The 18,955-nt window shown below is 46.2% G+C and overlaps 3 protein-coding genes and 1 long non-coding RNA gene across 5 annotated transcripts; 2 read left to right on the top strand and 2 right to left on the bottom strand.

Moving 5' to 3' along the window:
* The first annotated feature begins 348 nt into the window (after positions 1-348).
* Positions 349-5,594, top strand: LOC101770446 (protein PLASTID TRANSCRIPTIONALLY ACTIVE 7). 2 transcript variants are annotated; one of them, XM_004969630.3, is made up of 4 exons: positions 349-523; positions 631-741; positions 1,299-1,651; positions 2,737-3,094. In XM_004969630.3, exons 1-3 carry the CDS (start codon positions 389-391, stop codon positions 1,629-1,631), a joined length of 579 nt encoding a protein of 192 aa, XP_004969687.1. In that variant the 5' UTR covers positions 349-388; the 3' UTR covers positions 1,632-1,651; positions 2,737-3,094. The 2 variants fall into 2 exon arrangements, with proteins under 2 accessions (XP_004969687.1, XP_004969688.1); XM_004969631.4 differs by lacking the exon at positions 2,737-3,094 and adding an exon at positions 5,103-5,594 and having other exon boundaries at positions 350-523.
* Positions 1,827-2,772, bottom strand: LOC111257379. The gene is made up of 3 exons (XR_002677780.1): positions 2,639-2,772; positions 2,500-2,552; positions 1,827-2,247 (listed from the first exon to the last, which is right to left on the bottom strand). It is a non-coding gene; the product is annotated as an uncharacterized LOC111257379 (long non-coding RNA).
* Positions 5,595-8,087: 2,493 nt separating the features above from the next.
* Positions 8,088-9,383, top strand: LOC101769368 (late embryogenesis abundant protein, group 3). The gene is made up of 3 exons (XM_004969628.2): positions 8,088-8,282; positions 8,396-8,836; positions 8,932-9,383. The coding sequence occupies exons 1-3, from the start codon at positions 8,223-8,225 to the stop codon at positions 9,109-9,111; spliced, it is 681 nt and encodes a 226-aa protein (XP_004969685.1). The 5' UTR covers positions 8,088-8,222; the 3' UTR covers positions 9,112-9,383.
* A 7,710-nt stretch (positions 9,384-17,093) lies between these two features.
* Positions 17,094-18,008, bottom strand: LOC101768966 (germin-like protein 1-2). The gene has a single exon (XM_004969626.3). It carries the CDS (start codon positions 17,956-17,958, stop codon positions 17,299-17,301), a length of 660 nt encoding a protein of 219 aa, XP_004969683.1. The 5' UTR covers positions 17,959-18,008; the 3' UTR covers positions 17,094-17,298.
* Between the last annotated feature and the right edge of the window lie 947 nt (positions 18,009-18,955).

Below are 18,955 nucleotides of genomic sequence, written 5' to 3'. Positions count from 1 at the left end.
ATCCGGCGATGAGGCAGGATGCAGCGACGACCGGCTCCTGCACCACGAAGATCCTGAGCCTCCCCATCACGGCCATCGCTGCTGCTGCTGCAATTGCTCCTCCTCTTCGCCGCCGATGCGATGGGGGTGGGAATGGGGAATTGGGGGTCGCCTGTTTCTTCTCTTCCGTCGTCAATTCATGGGACCCCTCGCTGTTGGTAGCCCATTTCCCTGTGCAGTGTCCGGCCCATGATCCGAGCGCGCACCTCGACCATTGTGGGCTGACCCAAGTAAAACTCGCGTTACTTTTGGCCCAACGGCCCGTTCCATCTCCAGCCAACGCCAACGGCTCGTAAACCGGATTAGGTGAGGGAGAGGACTCCAGCGGCTTGGGGACCTGCGCTGCAAAATGGCTATGGCAATGGCTTCCTTCCCCGTCGCTTCTCACCACCGCGGCGGCCACCTGGCCGCAGGCTTCCCCTCCTCCCCGCGAGACCGCGGTAGGGTCGGTCGCAGCGGCGTCACCATCTCCATGAGAGCCCAGGTGGACGCACAACTGAGCTAACTTCCCTCTCTCTTTATTTCTCCTCCCACTCCTCCCCCAATTCACACACTGTTGTCTGTCTTTTGTTCTGTTCGATTCTCTCGCAGAAGAAGAAGAGCAGTGGTGACTCTGCGAGTAGCAGCGGAGGTGGAGGGGGAGGCGGAGGCGGGGACGGGCGGGCCAGCAGCGGGCGGCGAGTGTGGCGTCGTCGGAAATTGGTATGTGCAGCAAGCCAGTAACCAAACAATGACGGAGTCTGTTTCCTCTCCTCTCGTGATTGTTGCACTCGGGATGGTATCCAATTAGGATGCTATGGAAAGATACGTTTCCTATCGAATTTCGCAATTACCCCTGTCCTGTAATGTGCAAAACTAGAAGTCTAGAAGGGCGACATTCTCTCTGGACTGTAGTATTAGGATTTTGCTTCGCAACTATGGATGGGGTGTCTAAGAGGTCTGAGAAGAATCATAGGTGCTGTAGTTCCATGATCATCAGTATTAGGTTGCTACCGAGTTTTAGGTCCACTTCTGTTTTTCGTTAACCATGCAGCCGTATTTCTCCAATTCTTTCAGTTAAGTTGGCAAGCAGGCACTACTATGGCATGCCATACTTATTTAATACAAACAAGGGAATGCAAATTGGAACGTAATTTTCAGTAGCAGTCACATCTGTTTTTGGTTATGCGCTTGGGAGAAATTATTGTCACACTTTTGAATTCGCAATGCTTCCTGATCTTCCTGTATGCATTGACACTTAATACGTATCATCCTTGCAGACCAAAGAGGATGACATGTTGCGTTACAAGTTGGATCGTATCCCTTTCTTAGAAGAGAAGGTGAGAAAAGTAAGGGAGAATGGGAAGATCGTATGCTTGGACATTAATCAGCTGATGTTATCTCAAGAGAATAGATTCGCTTTCACCATGGAGGTGGCTGAAGAAGCTAATGCATATCTTGAGAAGAACAGGCATGAGTATGGGTTGAAGAAACCTATACTGCATGTTCTCAGTGACCGCATGAATGAAGCTGGGTTTTCTCGGCCAGAGGGTTATCTTTATCCTTATCCTATCAAGCCCGGTCCTTATTTCATTAAAGAGGAGGGACACTGAGTTAGATTACATGTTACTTGGTAAGCACATTTGACATTTATTATCAGTTGTACAGTTTTTCCCTTGCTTTTCAGTCTGTCTGTTTCATCAGCTGTACCTGTGATGGGTTCGCTGGCAATTAACATGCAAGATGCAGTGAAAGGATAGACGGTTGGTTTTAGTCAAAATTTGAAGAAAACTGAATGAACTCACAAGTACAGTGCTACACTTATCACCTCATAAAATGGCTCGTAGATGGTCCACTGCCTCACGTATGCTTTAGCAGCACACATAGTTGGGTATCTCAAAAAAGTACATATAGGTGCCATTTAATATGAGCTAGTCTCAACTTCATCCCGCTAGACTGTTTATCAGATAAGAGTATCTATATGGCTCATTGATCCAATTGGAACACACAACAGGGGTTCAAATATTCATGTAGCAGGTTAGCTGCAGTAAGAGACTACTCTCCCTCATATAACCCCATTCATGTAGTAGCATCTTCACATGACCATATGCAGATAGTGGTCTAGCCATTCCTGCCCCCAATCCCAGACCTTCTGCGAGGATCATGCCTAGAGTTTGCTCCTCCGTAATCATAATCCTGAACCTCTGTAAGAATCTTTCTGCTACGGCCCTGTATTTAGAGGATAAAAACATACCTTGATTAAGCTAATGGGAAACAAAATCTAAAAGTAACAATTCTGATATTTGTTGACATGATTTTAGGGTTCAGCAGGCTCCATCATTATTTTCAGTTTATAAGATATTGTTATATGACTGTTTCAGGCATGATTATGTATAGCTAAGGTGAAAAGTCAAGAGTTTCGGAACTCAAATAACTAATCATCTCAAATTTAAATACAAACAGAGGAGACAATTGACAGACCTTTATCAGCTTTGCAGTAGCAGCATTATCATTTTCAACTGCAATGGTTTGGCCTGCATTAGTAGAAAAGAACATGTTCAGGTGTAATTGATGATTTAGCAAATAATATATTGCTCAGAAGGAAGAGAAAATCCCATACCTGCAGATGCATTGAATAGAAGGATTAAAAGGATGACGCTGAGTGCAAAAGTGTGTTTAGGCATATTTTTCTCTTCTACTAATATGTTATTGCCTTAGGAGGATTCCTGGGGAGGAGCTACTACACCTCTGCCCCTTTTATACATGGATGCTGGGTCCGGCAGCTAGAAAGGAAAGAACCTGTAACTTTAGATACGGTCTTCTAGTAATGATTGCTCTACAGGGTTATGATGAAACACATTATCCCACAGCTCAAGGTCAACTACATTTGGCAGAAGCTACTTTAGAAGTTGTACTGCCATCTAGTAACTAAGGCCAAAGTAAACTACAACCCAGCCTGTTTTAGTAGTTGATGCATTTCCTGTGCCTTTTGCATTCTTCTTTTCTAATCTGTACCAGATTATGAAATGACACTTTAATATTGGAATGTTATATAGCATCAGGCATGCTTGGAATTCTTTGCTCATGAACTCACGATTATACTAACTTCTAAAAGACCTCTATTATTTCTTGAGCAAAGAGTATTTTATGTAATGATGATGATGCACGTTGGTTACATAGTAGGTCCCTAGTCATTGTTGTGGCATAATTCTGTTCATATTATAAGGACCATATTGAGTCATATTTTTTTCAGTAGTTAAAAAATACTATTATACGATCAGCACATCCATGTTAATAAGTTAAAACTGTATCAATTATCAAATAACCAAATATTTGTGATACCAGTATAAATTCGGAGCATCCATTGTAAGAGTGAAAATGTGTCAAATAACCAAAATGTTGATATACTAGTATAAAGTCAGAGCATCTGTTTTAAGGAGTGACAACATATCAAATAACCAAAAAAGCATACAATCACTCACTATTGCATGGTGAATGCATAACTAAAGGGTCAGGAACTGTTTGTGGAGTGAGTGCACACTGACTGCTATGCCACAGTGTGTAAGAGGATAGTGGAGTGAGGGAACATAATGGAAATGGAGGGAACTGCAAGTGCAAGTGCAATAGTACCCTCCAATAGCCCTTCCATCCTAAGAAAAAAGGCCCGCCATCAAAGAAAAAATTACTGGTTTATTGTGTTGTGGGGGATCCTGTTTGAGATCTTCCCTATCAAGTGCTATTCATAGCATTGACATATGCACATATTCTGTGGATTTGTCTTGTTATATGTCTAGGTTGTCTTTCTGCTACATGCCACATGCACCTTCTTTTTATGGGAGATTTTATGACCTAACCACGCATATATCCACTGTTCTCCGATATGTGCAAATTAGGAAGATCACGACCAAGATGCAGGTGTGTTGTTGGCCGCTCATTATGTCATCCTAGGCAGCGAGCACCTCTACTTAGTTGACCATCTATTTGTTCACTAGCTAGATTTTTGCGAGAGTAAAATGCATGCTACAGGAGACCAATTTCAGAGTCACCACTTTACTATTGACTCTAGCCACTGGTTGTTCACAGCCCCAGGTGCAGCTGGATTCTAGAAATTGGAAACCCCACTACCTTGCTGTCTTGGTGTGTGACACCACGTACAAAGGTCTTTCTTGAACAACATGACTGCACATGTAAAGAGGCTATATCATGACCTGAAAATTTCAGCATCATATCGTATCCTGATTGGTGTTACGTATGTGAGGATGCACATGTCACCATGCAAGTATTAGACTTAGACTGCATGAAAATGATTAAGTCGCCACTTTAGACAAGTTCCATTTCAAACTATAGGGTTAGACGTTGACCAACACTTTTGAACCTGACCGCAGCTCTTTACTTGGGAAGATAAGGAACTTCAAACAGGTTAGGAAGGAGGTGGTGCATGAACAAATGATTACTTTCTTGTTGACACCAGGTAAAAGCATGGTGATAATCGCGTAATAGTGCACAGTTGTTTCCTACACGAGTTGTATAGCGTTAATTAGATAAGAACAATCAGAAACACTATCAGTGGTTACTTGTCAATTGTTAAATTTAGAAGCCTTCTTTTGAGCAGTGAGGCAACTTTCTTTCTCATATGTTTGTTACACAACATGTTTTGGGCAAAATTTGTGTTTCCGGAGTTCAAAGCATTTTGTCCTAGTGCAAACCAACTTCCGAAAATGGTTTTGCTGTCAATTCTAACTGGAACACCTGTTGGGTTTAGACGCATACTTTTTATTTTTAGACTTCCTGTGAGGTGCAAACTTGTAGTTCTTGCAGCTCAGGCTGTGAAAAGTAGTTTATAGCTTTTGTTGCCTTCAGGCAGTTCCTTGATGGTGCTTGACTTTCTGTATCTCCTGTATTTCTGATAGTGAGTGAGGATGATATTCGTATGTTGTTGTTAATGCTGTTTGTGGTATTACTTTTTTGGAATTTCTTTGTTTACAAGAAATCATTGGGTGAAGTGGAGGAGCAAAGCTACATCCTAATGCAGTAGTCATGCTTATGGCTTCTAATTTTTCGTCATTACATTTATGCGTGTGCAGGATGCACAATCTGGGAGCCTCTTTTTTCAGATAGAAGCGGCCCTGGGATCGGAGGGCTTTTGGTCATTCTGTAAATCAAGAATTCTCTGCAATATATTCCGTAAGAAAATGCTCGGAAAACTCAAAGTTAAGATGCCAAATCTCTGAAGCATCGCAAGAACATCTCTAGGTGAATGAGCCTTCCTTTTCTGTTTGGGCGGCTGTCTGTTGCTTCGGTGCTGACAGGAAGCCATATTGCTCAAGCAAGCAGAATGATGATCTGAAGTGCAAAACAATGTGAAAGCAGCTCGGCATTTCCTCATCAGGACATGATAAATCATAGGGTCCATTTGGTCCATGCTGTTGTTCCCATGACATGTTGTAACGATATTTCAATGGATTCGCCTCGGGACTACTGCTACGAGCTGGCAGGAATGTACGCAGTGAAGGTTTGCTTCTACTCTATGAAACAAATCGTATTCTAAAGTCTTTAGCTTTTGATAAGCTGATCAAGTAAAGGGTGCTGGGTTCGCAGGGTTGCCCTCCAAAAAAAAAAGGTAAAGGGTGCTGGGTGCACTCCTGTTGTGTCATGTAAAAGTTCCGGAGCAAACAAGCGCGCCGCGTGTTTGGAGTGCGCAATTAGATAGGTTCGAAACAGGGCCTAAACCTTGTACAGCTGTGCTCTGCAACAAACGCTGCCTGCTGCTCACCATGACTTGTCATCCGTTACCCGCTTTGGCTCAAATGGGAGACACGATCGAACGCTTAAGAAGAATTTATGGCTTCACAAGTGAAGTTAAAACAAGGAAATATTTTTTTTTCGTTTTGTGAAACAACTTCACCGTAAAGTATCTCGATTTACCAAACTACCAAAAGAGATAAAGCCAGAGCGGGTACAAGCCCTCAAAATGCACCTGACACCTTAGGGCACCCGCAACAATTATCGGCAACTGCTCTCTACAGTATCTACGTGTCCCTGCCACCTCAACTTGCAGATAGCACAAGCGGCAACCGCTATCGGTTCATCTCTAACAACACTGCCCAAGAAAATTGTGGGCCTAACGTCTTGACTATTTTACTCCCCCGTTCCCATCTCATACGGGAGAGCAAAAATCTCTTCCTCGTTCCCACCATCAGAATATCTCCACTAGCACCGCCGCCGCCCACCGTGTTTGGACCGAGCGCCACGCCGCCATGCGTCCCGGCAGGCCAGCACAGCACGGTTCTTCTTCTTCCGCTCGCCGACGCCCGCCCCGCCCTGCTCCCGGCAGCGCGCTCCTCCCCACCATGCTCCGCCCAGCTCGAGGCCGGCGACCGTGCGCCACCTCGCCCCGCTCCCCACCTTCATCTTCCTTCAACATCCTCGGCTCCAGCAGCGGCGGCCCAGCTCCTCGCCGTCCGCGGTCGGCGACTGTGCGCCACCGGCCACGCCCCACCCTTGCCCCCGCGCCTTGACAGCAGTGGCCGTGCTCCGCCCTGCCCCCGCCCGCCGGCCGTCCTCCCGGTGCCCGCCCGCCCGCCCTCGTCCCGGCGCTAGCTCCTCTCCCCAAGCCGTCCGACGAGCAGCGACGCAGGTGCCATGGCGACGATATCCTAGCGGATTGAGGCAAAGAGAGATGAAGGGATGAGAACGGCGTTGTCGGGCCCACGAGCGTTGAATTGCGTGTTACAGAGTGTTGCTGGTTAAGCGAGAGCACATTCTCTCTCTTACCCCCCCTCTCTCTCTCCTACGAGAGCATAACGGCCCCGCGGGTGCCCACATTCCGGTGCTAGAAGATCTTCGTGGTTTAGGGTTTGTTTGCATCCGGCGGCGGCGTCCATTTCTGGATACTAATTAGAAGTATTAATTAGATATTTTAAATATAATCTAATTATAAAACTGGCGGCGTCCATGTCAGGATGCTAATTAGAAGTATTAATTAGAAGTATTAAATATAATCTAATTATAAAACTGGTGGAATCGCGAGACGAATCTATTAAACCGTGACTCTATTAAATTTAATGTGATGTTGCAGTAACTATTAATTAGAAGTATTAAATATAATCTAATTATAAAACTGGTGGAATCGCGAGACGAATCTATTAAACCGTGACTCTATTAAATTTAATGTGATGTTGCAGTAACTATTTGCTAATGATAAGATGGATTAATTAGATTTAATAGATTCGTATGATGGATTAATTAAGTTTAATAGATTCGTCTTGTCTCGCGAATTAGTACAGGGTTCTGCAGTTATTTTTATAATTAGTTAACTAATTAACGTCCGAATATCCGGAGGGTAACGTCCGAATATCCGATGGGTATTCGATGGGACTCCTAGTACCCAAAAGAAAAAATCTTCGCAGTTTCTTCCTACTTTAAAGAAATGGAAAGAATTCTTCGTTGCAGACCTCGGCGCTCGCCGTGCGCGAAGACAGAAGAGTGGAGATCCGTGCCGCGTCTTTGCTGCCCGAGCAGACAGACCCGCAGAAGAGAAGAGCCCAAGCAGGCACCCACCAGGCCACCACGCAGCCGGCAGGTTAATGCCGTCAGCCCGTCTTGCTTCTGGGCCCGAGCAGAAGAGCCCAAGAAGGCAGCACCGCGGCAGGTCGGCGGCACGCGCGCGTAACCCGGCGGAAACGGCTCGACGTGGCAAACCCACAGCCGCATGTAGCACAGGCCACAGCCGGGTCCATAGCCCATAGGATTCAGGAATCAGGAGGGGAAGCCGCCGAGCTGGCGAGCTGGGAGGGTGCGGATAACGTGCACCCGCCCTCGAGTCCCGAGCTCTCTCCGCCCCGTCGCCCTTTCCATTTGGGTCGGCGACGCGCAGCATCCCTGGTCGTGCAGTTTTTTTTTGTCCGTCCCGTATCGGTCGCGCCAGCCCGAGGCGGACACCTGGAGAGCCCCTGCCGGTGGCAACGCGTGTCCCCTCAACGTGGCACCCAGCGCTTGCCCATGCAGGACACGTACCCCATCCAACCATCCTCTGCCTCGCCGCTCCACTGTATAAATGTTACCGAACCCAAAGCAGCTCGTCACAGACACAGCAACAAGTTAACAAGAACCGTTTACTTCCAGTCTTGAAGCGTTCGAGCTAAGCAAGGCTTCCAGTTCCGTTCGATCCACCACTCTAGTTTTAGCTTTCGTCCTAGTTCGCGATGGCTTCTCGTCAGGAGCAGGCTAGCTACCACGCCGGCGAGACCAAGGCCCGTGCCGAGGTGAGCGCTTGCTTGGCACACCGCATGCAGAGACAACACTCTGCGGTTTGATCCACGGTTCTTAGATCTGCTCAAGACTCACCAATGGTGTTCTCTGCTCTGGCACATTGCAGGAGAAGACGGGGCACGTGATGGGCGCGGCGCAGGAGAAAGGGCGCGAGGCCAAGTCCAAGGCGTTCAACGCCGCCGACCGCGCCATGGGCAGGGGCCACGACGCCAAGGAGGCGACCAGGGACAAGGCGCGGGAGGCCGCGGACCGCACCATGGGGATGGGCCACGACGCCAAGGAGGCCACCAGGGACAAGGCCTACCAGGCCAAGGACGCGGCCTCCGACACCGCGGGCCGCGCCATGGACAAGGGCCGCGAGGCCAGGGACAATGCGTCCGAGTCGGCCGGCGCCGCAGGGGACCGCGCCCGCGGCGGCGCGCAGCAGGCCGGGGGATACGTCTCGCAGACCGCCGAGGCGGCGAAGCAGAAGGCCGCCGGCGCCGCGCAGTACGCCAAGGAGACCGTGGTCGCCGGCAAGGACAAGACCGGCGCCATCCTGCAGCAGGTGACACTGTGGCACACGCTACTAATTGACCGCATCGATAGTGTAAACTACTGCATGGCGCATTGTGAAGTCTGAAATATTTTCCGGCTGTGCAGGCAGGGGAGACGGTGATGAGCACGGCCGTGGGCGCCAAGGACAAGGTGGTGAGCGCCGCCGTTGGGGCGAAGGACGCCGTGGTGAACTCGCTTGGGATGGCCGGCGAGAACAACGACGGCACCACCAATGCCCGCAAGGACACCAGTACCTACAAGCCTGGCACTGGCAGGGACTACTAAGATGCTCGTGTGCTGCTTTTGGTATAGCAACCGTGCTGGTGCCAAACTGTGTATCTTGTTTAGGTTCAAAGTAATTTCAGTTACATATCTACGTGTGCGTTTCACTTTGCTTTGATTTCAACCCGTGTTTACTCCCCGGTTCTGTGTGGAGGTCTGTAACTTTTTTATTAGAACAGAGGTGATGTAGGGGGCAATGTCTAACCGGACGCCTCTTGTGTTTTCGTTTCATGACCTTCTAAATAATAAAGTTGCAAAAGCTTGTGTTTTGTTTCCGTTTAGCAATGTTTATGTTTGAGCCCTGTCTGTGATTTTGTAAGTTTGCTTTGCTGCCTTGCATTTTGGTGCTAGCAGCTATCAGCATCCTCATTGTATGGCAGCACGACACTAACAGCAAATTGAATATTCAGTTTACACAGATAAGCACAAATGAGCGCACACAGATGATTCACTGTAAAAACAAGGCGACGCGACACAGACTTCTTACCAAGTACCAACTAAATGCCAGCACAATCGAAGTGGAAGCATGAAACTGGAATGCTAAACAAACAATGATCTTTTGTTCAATATCGAGAGGAAACAAGCCGGGGACTGCACTCGGGGCGGCGCAGAGCATACTGCAAACTACAATTCACAGACAGAATGCAGATCCGCGGGTGCATGCGCAAGAAATGGTACCGTCTCAGATAAACAGACAGACATTGCAGAAAAAACTGAAGTATATGATAACACTGATTTCAGCAATGAAGTATATGATAACACTGATTTCAGCAATGATATGAATGAATCCCAGCAGTGAACAACACTGGTACCGCATGAAACAAACAAAAGCAGTCTGCTTAACCAAGGGCCAAATTCTCCAGTAGTACAGTACGACAGATAGCCGATGGACCAACATGGAACACTTAGCCCGAATATACTCTTAGCGACGAGACACATTGCAATTTTTTTTTCTCATCCCCATTTCCATTCAAAGAACGGAAAGACAAGTTCCACTTGTCTGTTACAGGAAAGAGGTTTAAGAGAGAGCTAGTCTACCTAATTCAGGCAAGATACACTAAACCCCTAGGTTTCCTAGAGGTACAATTCTCCCTAAGCTCTTTTTCGTCGCCCCAAACTGCAAAGGAGATGAAGACAATTGTTGATGCTTCGAGCTCCTGCTCCTCCATTCCCATCGCCCTCCTCACGCTGTTCCGGTGGTTCAGCTGGTAGCAGCCTCGCTCGAGAAGGAGCGTGTTGCGCCATCACCTTGTACGCGCATGCCACCAGAGTCTTGACGTCTTCCAATAGCTTGCCTTGAAATTCAGAGTTGTACAAAGCTGCCCAATAGTTTATAAAGGCACAGCCATGGATCAGAATTTTCAGATGGGTTTCTCAGCATCTTTTTATCAAAGCAGGCTTTGTTTCTACACTTTCAGATGGCCCAACATATTGCAGCAAAACCAAAAGTGTAGGCCGCTTCGCCTCCAGGCAAACACTTCTTCACCCAAATTCTGCACTGTTGGGTGTTCTAGGGAATATTGTCTGCACCCAAACACATGGCTACAACACTCCATACTACTTTAGCTATGGGGCATTGAAAGAATAAGTGGTCAGCTTTTTCATCTTGACAACAGAAGTAGCAAGATGGGTCTCCCACCCACTTCCTCCTAATTATATTATCTTTAGTCAAGATAAGTATGGAATCTTAGCCTCCCAGATGTGTTTAAAATTAACTCCTGAATCATCTTCTGTCAAATACTCATACACTGATTTGGTAGTAAACTTGCCCCCTTTTGTCCATTTCCACAAGATAACATCATTAGAATTTTCATACTGGAAGGAGTAAGCTAACCACCCCAATCCATTGTTCAAAGAGGAAGTTAGATAGCCAACGAGTAAAAGTTAGTTGACCATGTGTCAACAAGAAATCAAACACAGTAACATCCTTTTCATTGCACAGATCAAATAATAGGAAACATTATACAAAAAGGATCTTTACCAACCATCTATCTTTCCAGAAGAGGATCTTTTGCCATTTTTTACTTTAATAACTCTCCCTCTTAAATAGATATTTCTTACTTTTAGCCTGTGTTTCACAGAGCTAATGGTACCCTCCTTAATGTATTTAGCCCTGATAATGTCTTGCCAGATCCCCTCCTCTGTGTGTCAGGACACCACCACCATTTACACAACAATCCTGTGTTCAGTTTCTTTATATCTTTTACCCCCAAACCACCCTTCTTTTTGCTCTTGCAAATGATTTCCCATTTGACTAGATGATGAAGCTTTAGGGTTTTCATTTGCAGGCCGCCACTCATTTTTTAGGCTAGGTCCACCCCTCATTCACATAATATTTTTAAAAGAAGGGACCAATGAAGTAAATTTATGAGCGAAGATTACTAAAACTAAATATATATATATATATATATATATATATATATATATATATATATATATATATATATATATATATGAGCATGGAACATTATCCGTAAGTGTAAAATGTGGAGCATTTTATTAGTCTTCTAGCCAAAGCTTTTCATTCTAATCCTGAAACACTTCACACGAAACAAAGTGAGACTTTTCCTGGACATCATATCCCCGCAGCAATAGGCGAGCCTCATGGATATGATATTCCTGCATCAATTAGGCACTAAATGTGATCATCATCAAAGTGCAGAATGAACCAAATCATGTTTTAATATAAGTGCAATAAGAAATAAAATGTATATAAAGTAATTTTATTAACCTGTAATGCGATGCAATGCTATCTTGTGACATTTGATCATTTGGCGAACATATGATTCTGCATGTGTTGTCCCTATGAAGAGTATCTCTGTCACTATCTGTTGGAGGTATTTATGTACACTAACACGTTAAAACATTGGTAAAGGGATGTGTATCATATCATTAAGGAAAATTAGCATTAAGTGACCACAAGTAAACCCATTGAGCAAAAGAGTGTACCTTGTGTGCATGAATTTCGGTAGCCAACTTGAATTCATCTTTTAAGTTATTCACCTTGTTATCAAACTCTTGGGAATGTTTATCCATATAAGAGGTTATAATGTTTCTTATAGGTCCATCTTCGAGCTTAGCCACTATACCTTCTACCAAAATATGACAGACTGCCCCTAAGCCTCTAAGAGCATCAAGAAATGAAATGATTGTTTCCATCTTAACTCTCTTATGGTATGCATCCGCAGCAACATTACAGAAGACAGATGTGCATGCCCGAACCATCTATATTTAAAGAAGAAATGAACATGTCACCATTTTAATTCAATTGAAAAGTGACATGAACCTGATAGTGATATAAACTTACTTGGTTTGTTGTATGTTGAGAAATTTCTGTAGCATGAAGGCCTAAGCCTGCAATATCCTGACGAATTGTTTCAACAAAATTCAAGTTGCAAGTTCAAAAAGCAACATAAGTAAATAAATAGATAACACATGGAATAAAGGAGGGAAATATTGTAGCTGCAGTCACTTACCATGACCTTGGAAGCTAAATCCAGAGCGTTTTGTGATCTTGCACAGATCAATTGTGCCAATTCTGTGGCGTTTACATTCTAGAATCACCAAACAAGAGAGAGAAAAGTGAGCTTGGGTATTATTGAACTTACTCATGATACAAGAAAGAGGACACTAATAAGAAGCTACCTCTGCTTTTCGTGCACATTGAGATGATGTTTGAAAATCAAATTGAGACATATCTGGTGAACGATTTCAATCCGTTTAAATATTAAGTTCATTATGATCAATGCAGATCTACTTAAAGTAACCAATATCGCATCATTTCAACGTAAGATGACAGCATGTAGGGAAATAAAAAATAACGTTACATATGAACAAGACAATATACTGCAGGAAGTCTGGAACACCTCAAGTACATTATCAAATGAGTGCTCGGTATTTAGTATGGAAATAATCAATATAGTTAACAGCTGGGAACAATCAGAAAAGTTTGTAGGAGCAATCAACACCGTTCAGCTTTCATTGTTCAAGATATTTCGCTAGTTTGGGAGCCATGTTTTACTGCTAGTTTAGTGGCAGTTTCAACTAAGTCAGATAATATTCAACTAGTTGATCATCGAAGATACACTACTTCCAGGCGAGCTCCGCCAGTATACAATTCAAAGAAAGTGTTGCACAAGATCAGCAATAATACTCAGTTAATTTGGGGCCAGTGATGCTCCATTATAGTATTCATTATTTTGTAGTCTGGTGCTAAAATGATTCTTTTGTTATATTCCATCAGTTCAAGGTGAAAATAAAAACATGTCAAATGTATATCCTTTTTGAAAACCTTGCTATAAGAAATTGCATGATTAATATATGAACTAAAGAGACAGGTTGTGTTGCATGTAGACATGGACAAACCAACAATGAGAAAGAAAGATAACTAAACTAAAAGATTGAAGAGGCAAAGGAAAACTTTTGGGGTATATTTGTTTGCAGGGTTAAGACCGGATTAGTAGTAGTATAGAAATCTTCGTCAGGTGGTAACCTGGTAAGTGTGGGAGAAACCTGTGCTCCTACTGCACGCACTAGCGTCCACCTAAATACTTTGTTTTGTCTAGTGGCTTATCAAACTTTATTCATAAATGTGAAACAACATACCCATTTCAAACAAATTAATTATAAAATTGAAAATATATTTAATTATCAGCAAGTTTTGTGTTAGCATCAAATAGTTTGTGCATACAGAACTTTTCAAGCAGGTTGCCAATGTAAAAAAAAAAGGGAGACTCACCAGAATGTCAACACGCAAAGAAGACATTTCTATCATGATGTTAGAAACTTGGTTCTTCTCCTTAATAAACATATCAGGGGCCACACTCTTTGAAAAGCAACAAAAATTAATAAGTGAACCAAATTACAACTAATAAATATTAAAAGTTGTTCACAAATAGTTAAGCCTTCTCCTTCATATGTTTTGAAAACAGTACATAAAGCTTATTGGAATATTTTGTTAAAAACAACAACAGCAATTTAAGTAGGAATTTACAAAGGTTCCACTGGATTCAAGTTTAACCCAATTGGTGCCATGCAATAAAAGAACTGAAAAATTTTATGACAAACAAGCAATGATTTCTTAGCAACCGACCAAACCTTATTTGCCTGAGTAACAATAAAAATAGTCAAATCATAATATCCTTGCACAATCAACAAAAACTTACATTTTTTCAATCAGTGTGCCAAAGCTCCAACCACCTTTTCTATGGTACTCCTCTTAGCTCAGTATAGGTAAGAGGTTATTTGCATCTCAAAATATATAGAGTACTCCTTCGTTCCAAATTGTAGATTATTTTAGTTTTTTTAGATTCATAGATACTATTATGCATCTATATGTCTAGGTGCATAATAATATCTATGGACCTAGAAAAGTCAAAACAACCTACAATTTGGAACGGAGGGAGTACTTATTTAAAGAGGCGTGCCACCGAAAATTCAATATCATGTTATTATGTTTGAAATATAATGCTATGCAGTACCGTTTCAACTGCATCCTAATCGGAGCCGGCAAGGGGCCTCGACCGCCCAGAGGGAGTACATGCTGCGTGACCCCGCGAATCGGCCGCACGCTACGGGGCGCGGGGCCGACGGCCGAAGGTGGTGGAGACCAGGAGGCGCGCAGCGGGAGCGCGGCCTTGTAGGTACAGTACCTTTTTGGCGACGTGGGTAACTAGCGATGTAGCGTAACGTACGTCGACTTGTGTAGTTTCAGAGAGGGCGCCTGGGAAGATGCCAAACAGAGAAAGGCGATAGATTTTATATGGAGGCCCATGGAGGCCATTGTTTAGGGGGTGTTTGGATCCTGAGCAAGTTTAGTCCGTGTCATATCGAATATTCGGATGCTAATTAGAAGGATTAAACATGAGCTAATTACAAAAATAATTGCAGAACCCCTAGACTAAATCACGAGACGAATCTATTAAGCCTAATTAATTCATCATTAGTGAATGTTTACTGTAGTACCATATTATCAAATCATGAATTAATTAGACTTAATGGATTCGTCTCGCAATTTAGCCTAATGGTTGTGAAATTGGTTTTGTAATTAGTCTATGTTTAATACTCCTAATTAATATCAAACATTCGATGTGACAGGGGCTAAAGTTTAGCTCGGGGATCCAAACACCCTAGTTGCCAAAGTTTGGAGGTGCCAAATTACTGTTACAGCACTGTAGCACACTGTAGCGTTTCGTTTGTATTTATGAATTATTGTCCAAACATTGACTAATTAGACTCAAAAGATTCGTCTCACAGAGTACAACAAAACTGTGGAATTAGTTTTTAATTTCGTCTACATTTAGTACTCCATGCATATACCGCAAATTTAATGTGATGGGGAATCTTCTTTTTGCATAGTGTTAAAGTTGGGAGTGGGGGTGACTAAGGCGCAGTTTGGATCGGATTGGTAGCGGTCTAGCGGACGGAGACCTTCTTTCACGCATGAATATCGAGGATTGTGTGTAAAGTGTTCATTTGTTTAAATGTTACTGATATAGATGCGATGCATATACCGATATACGTACGTGGCGGTGCCCAACTCTCCAATATAGTTGTCGTATACTACATTTTGCTTTGACTACTATTATTTGTATCTAAATATTTATATACGTTGACAACAAAAAAATTCATTAGTAAATCTATTATGAAAAATACACTTTCACAATAAAAAATATTTTTATATCTATACTCTCTCTCTATATATACCTAATATTAAAGTACCATTATTTTTTTCCAACGTAGTTATTTTGCAAAAAAGTCCCTCGCCTTTTCCATAATCAACCCGTATGTCATTGACAGGTGGGCCCTCAAGCAGCAGTACATTAACGTTTGATGTGTCACATGCCATTGATACGTAGAGTTATCTCGGTCCGTTTATGCTGGGGAGGCGCGTGGACAGTGGGGATGACGACGCGGCCGTGGAAGGCGAGGCCGGGGCGGACGACGGCGAGCGAGGTCGGGGTGGCACAGGCTTGACGGTGAGGACGGGGAGGCGGGGATGACGGCGCGGCCGGGGCGGACGACGGCGAGGCTGGGAGGCGCGGACGATGGCGGGAGAGGTCGGGGTGGCGCGTGCACAATGGGAACGACGGCGCGGCCGGGGAAGGCGAGGTCGGGCAGACGACGGCGAGGTTCGGGAGGCACGGACAACAGCGGGCGAAGTTAGGGTGGCGCGGGCGCGACGGGGACGACGGCGAGGTCGGGGAGGTGCAGGGGCGGCAGGGTGACGGCGCGGTCGGGGCGGACGACGGCGGGCGAGGTCGGGGTGGCGCGGGCGCGACGGTGAGGCCGGGGAGGCGGGGATGACGGCGAGGCTGGGGAGGCGCGGACGACGGCGGGCGAGGTCGGGGTGGCGCGTGCGCGATGGGAACGACGGCGCGGCCGGGGAAGGCGAGGTAGGCAGACGACGGCGAGGCCGGGGCAGACGATGGTGAGGTTCGGGAGGCATGGACGACGGCGGGCGAGGTTAGGGCGGCGCGGGCACGACGGGGACGACGGCGAGGTCGGGGAGCTGCGGGGCAGCGGGGTGACGGCGCGGTCGGGGCGGACGACGGCGAGGCGAGCAATGTTTTCTCCCGTTGCATTTCACGGGCATAGTTGCTAGTATCAATTAAAATGTCAAGTTAGACATCATGTTGATATCTTCTATTTGTGACCGGGGGAAGTAAGCACCAAGGAGGTAATTAATGGATTAGTCACTGGAACGTACTGATTGGAAGCAAGAGATGTAGCTAGAGGCGCCTGTGATAATTCCTCAGTCAGTGGAGTCGATGATCTATTGATCTGGCAACTCTTGTTTTGAAGCTCTTTTTCTTCCGTCTGTCGGCTGCTGCAGTGCTACTGCTACTGGCCAGGGTTGGCCTGCGGTGGCCGGTGGGAGCTCCAGGCCTCCAGCTCCGGCCCGTACCTAGCGTGCAAGACCAGGGGCGCGCGCACGTTGAAGGTAGCTGTTGCCTTTTTTTATATATAATCGTTTGGTGCTCACGGGGCACGGCAGTAGTATATTGACACACTCATCACATTTACATTCGGGTTACACTTAATTTGGCGGAAACACAAATACATATAAAAACCGAATTTAGAAAAGAAAAGAAAATTATTTAAGAAAAACAAATGAATACATGTACTGACGTGACTGAATGGGATAAATTAGCAGATGAGCTGCTGCTGGCCTGGTGATATTGAATGTGATCAGAAGGCGGCGAACTTGGATTTCATGGCGCTGACCTCGTCCTCGCCCATGAGGAACGTCTTGGTGAGCACCTCCATCGGCATGGCCGGCTTGGTCGCGAACATGGCGAACGTGGGCGTGACCAATCCGGGCGACTGGCTGTCGAACATGGCCACGAACACCGCGTCCCCGGCGCCGGCGTTGAGCTGGAAGTGCTGCAGCCCGCGGGGCACGACGAAGAGCTCGTTCTCCCTGACCACCTTTGAGAAGAGGCGGTTGACCGCGGTCGTGAACCCGACCAAGACCTCGCCCTTGAGCACCATGACGAGCTCGGATGCGCGTGGGTGCGAGTGCGGCGGGTTGAGCCCGCCCGGCGCGAGGTCGACGCGCGTGATGGAGACGCCCAGCGTGTTGAGGCCCGGGAACGTGGACACGGTGGCGCGCGTGGAGTTGACACCGAACGGGTTGCTGGTGCTGCCCGCGGCGGCGATGGCACGGGAGAAGAAGTCGTCGTCCTCCACGGACGCCGGCGGCTTGCACACGAACCCGTCGACCGGCGTCGCGGCCTGCAGGTCCGCCACGCAGAAGTCCTGGAGCGGCGTCGGGTCCGAGAGGGCGCCGGCGATGGCCGCCGCGATCGTCAGCAGGAGCACAAGCGAACGAACAGCTGATGAAGCCATCGGGTCGCCGATCAGATTGCACGACGTGGACTGATACGCTAACTGTTCTTGGTTCCTTGTCTTGGGTTGTGTCGTTGAGCGATCGCAGGTCGTGTGCAATATATACAGGAAGGAAGGAGGCAGAGAAGTGCGTGCGCGGGTGGAGTTGATGTGGATGCTGACGCCCGGGAGTGCAGGCGGTAGGCGGCATATGGTGGCTACTAGGTCGCAAAGCGCGTGCACGAACGATGATGCGCACGAGCTGGTGAGCAAAGGATTGTTTTCCCAAATCAGTGGTGAACTGGTGGTCGTGCTGCTCTGCTCGTCGTGATTGTTTTGGCGCTGGTGGTATCTGTCGCCATCTCGTTGTATACTTGTATCGTTTCCATTTGGATTCGCAGGAGAGTTGAACGGGTTTGAGTCCGGCCGGCGGCAGGTGCGGGGATCTGCAATTTCGGGAGCTGCTGCGTGTGGGCGTGACACAGGGAGCGCACGATCTTTGGGTTGGGGCCCGACACAGTTCATGTGGATGTTGTTGGATATTGGTGTTCCAATTTAGGAAAAAGATTGGGCCTCATTTGGACTGAAAAAAGGCCCTCTTGTCATGCCACCGAAGTACAACATGGCAGCGGGCCGTGCTGGGGCCTCCGGAGAGTCCAACAACGTGCACAATTCCTTCATCCACCCCCCCCCCCCCCACCCCCCCAAAAAAAAAAAACAACCAAGGGGGAATTTTTGGTGGTCCATTTTGACACTTTTTCCAAGGGGTGGTGGAAGGGGAAAATCCGGATCCCATTTCCGCCGCCCATTTCACTTCCTCTAGGGGGGCCCCCCCTTATACACCATGCAACAATTTAAAACAAAAATGCCGAAAAATAAAATGATTTTGAGGCTTCCCAATGGGCCCATGCCAACAAGTCTGATTAACGCTGTTAGGGAAACACCAATATTCTAATCTAGACACACCTTTCTCTTCCCCAAATTTTCCCCCCCTGTCCAGGTCTTTACTGTGACAATA

Source organism: Setaria italica, chromosome V (assembly GCF_000263155.2).
Source record: "Setaria italica strain Yugu1 chromosome V, Setaria_italica_v2.0, whole genome shotgun sequence".
In the NCBI taxonomy this organism is placed as follows: Eukaryota; Viridiplantae; Streptophyta; class Magnoliopsida; order Poales; family Poaceae; genus Setaria; species Setaria italica.
The sequence above is the reverse complement of the archived record's forward strand: the minus strand, read 5'-3'. Positions and strand labels throughout refer to the sequence as shown.

What these genes read in the sequence shown, in the direction of transcription:
- LOC101770446 (XM_004969631.4), top strand. Translation starts at nt 389, where the DNA reads ATGGCTATGGCAATGGCTTCCTTCCCCGTCGCTTCTCACCACCGCGGC. An exon ending in CCATCTCCATGAGAGCCCAG is followed by an intron (nt 524 to 630) that starts GTGGACGCACAA and finishes ATTCTCTCGCAG; the next exon opens with AAGAAGAAGAGCAGTGGTGA. An exon ending in TGTGGCGTCGTCGGAAATTG is followed by an intron (nt 742 to 1,298) that starts GTATGTGCAGCA and finishes TCATCCTTGCAG; the next exon opens with ACCAAAGAGGATGACATGTT.
- LOC101769368 (XM_004969628.2), top strand. Translation starts at nt 8,223, where the DNA reads ATGGCTTCTCGTCAGGAGCAGGCTAGCTACCACGCCGGCGAGACCAAG. An exon ending in AGACCAAGGCCCGTGCCGAG is followed by an intron (nt 8,283 to 8,395) that starts GTGAGCGCTTGC and finishes GGCACATTGCAG; the next exon opens with GAGAAGACGGGGCACGTGAT. An exon ending in CCGGCGCCATCCTGCAGCAG is followed by an intron (nt 8,837 to 8,931) that starts GTGACACTGTGG and finishes CCGGCTGTGCAG; the next exon opens with GCAGGGGAGACGGTGATGAG.
- LOC101768966 (XM_004969626.3), bottom strand. Translation starts at nt 17,958, where the DNA reads ATGGCTTCATCAGCTGTTCGTTCGCTTGTGCTCCTGCTGACGATCGCG.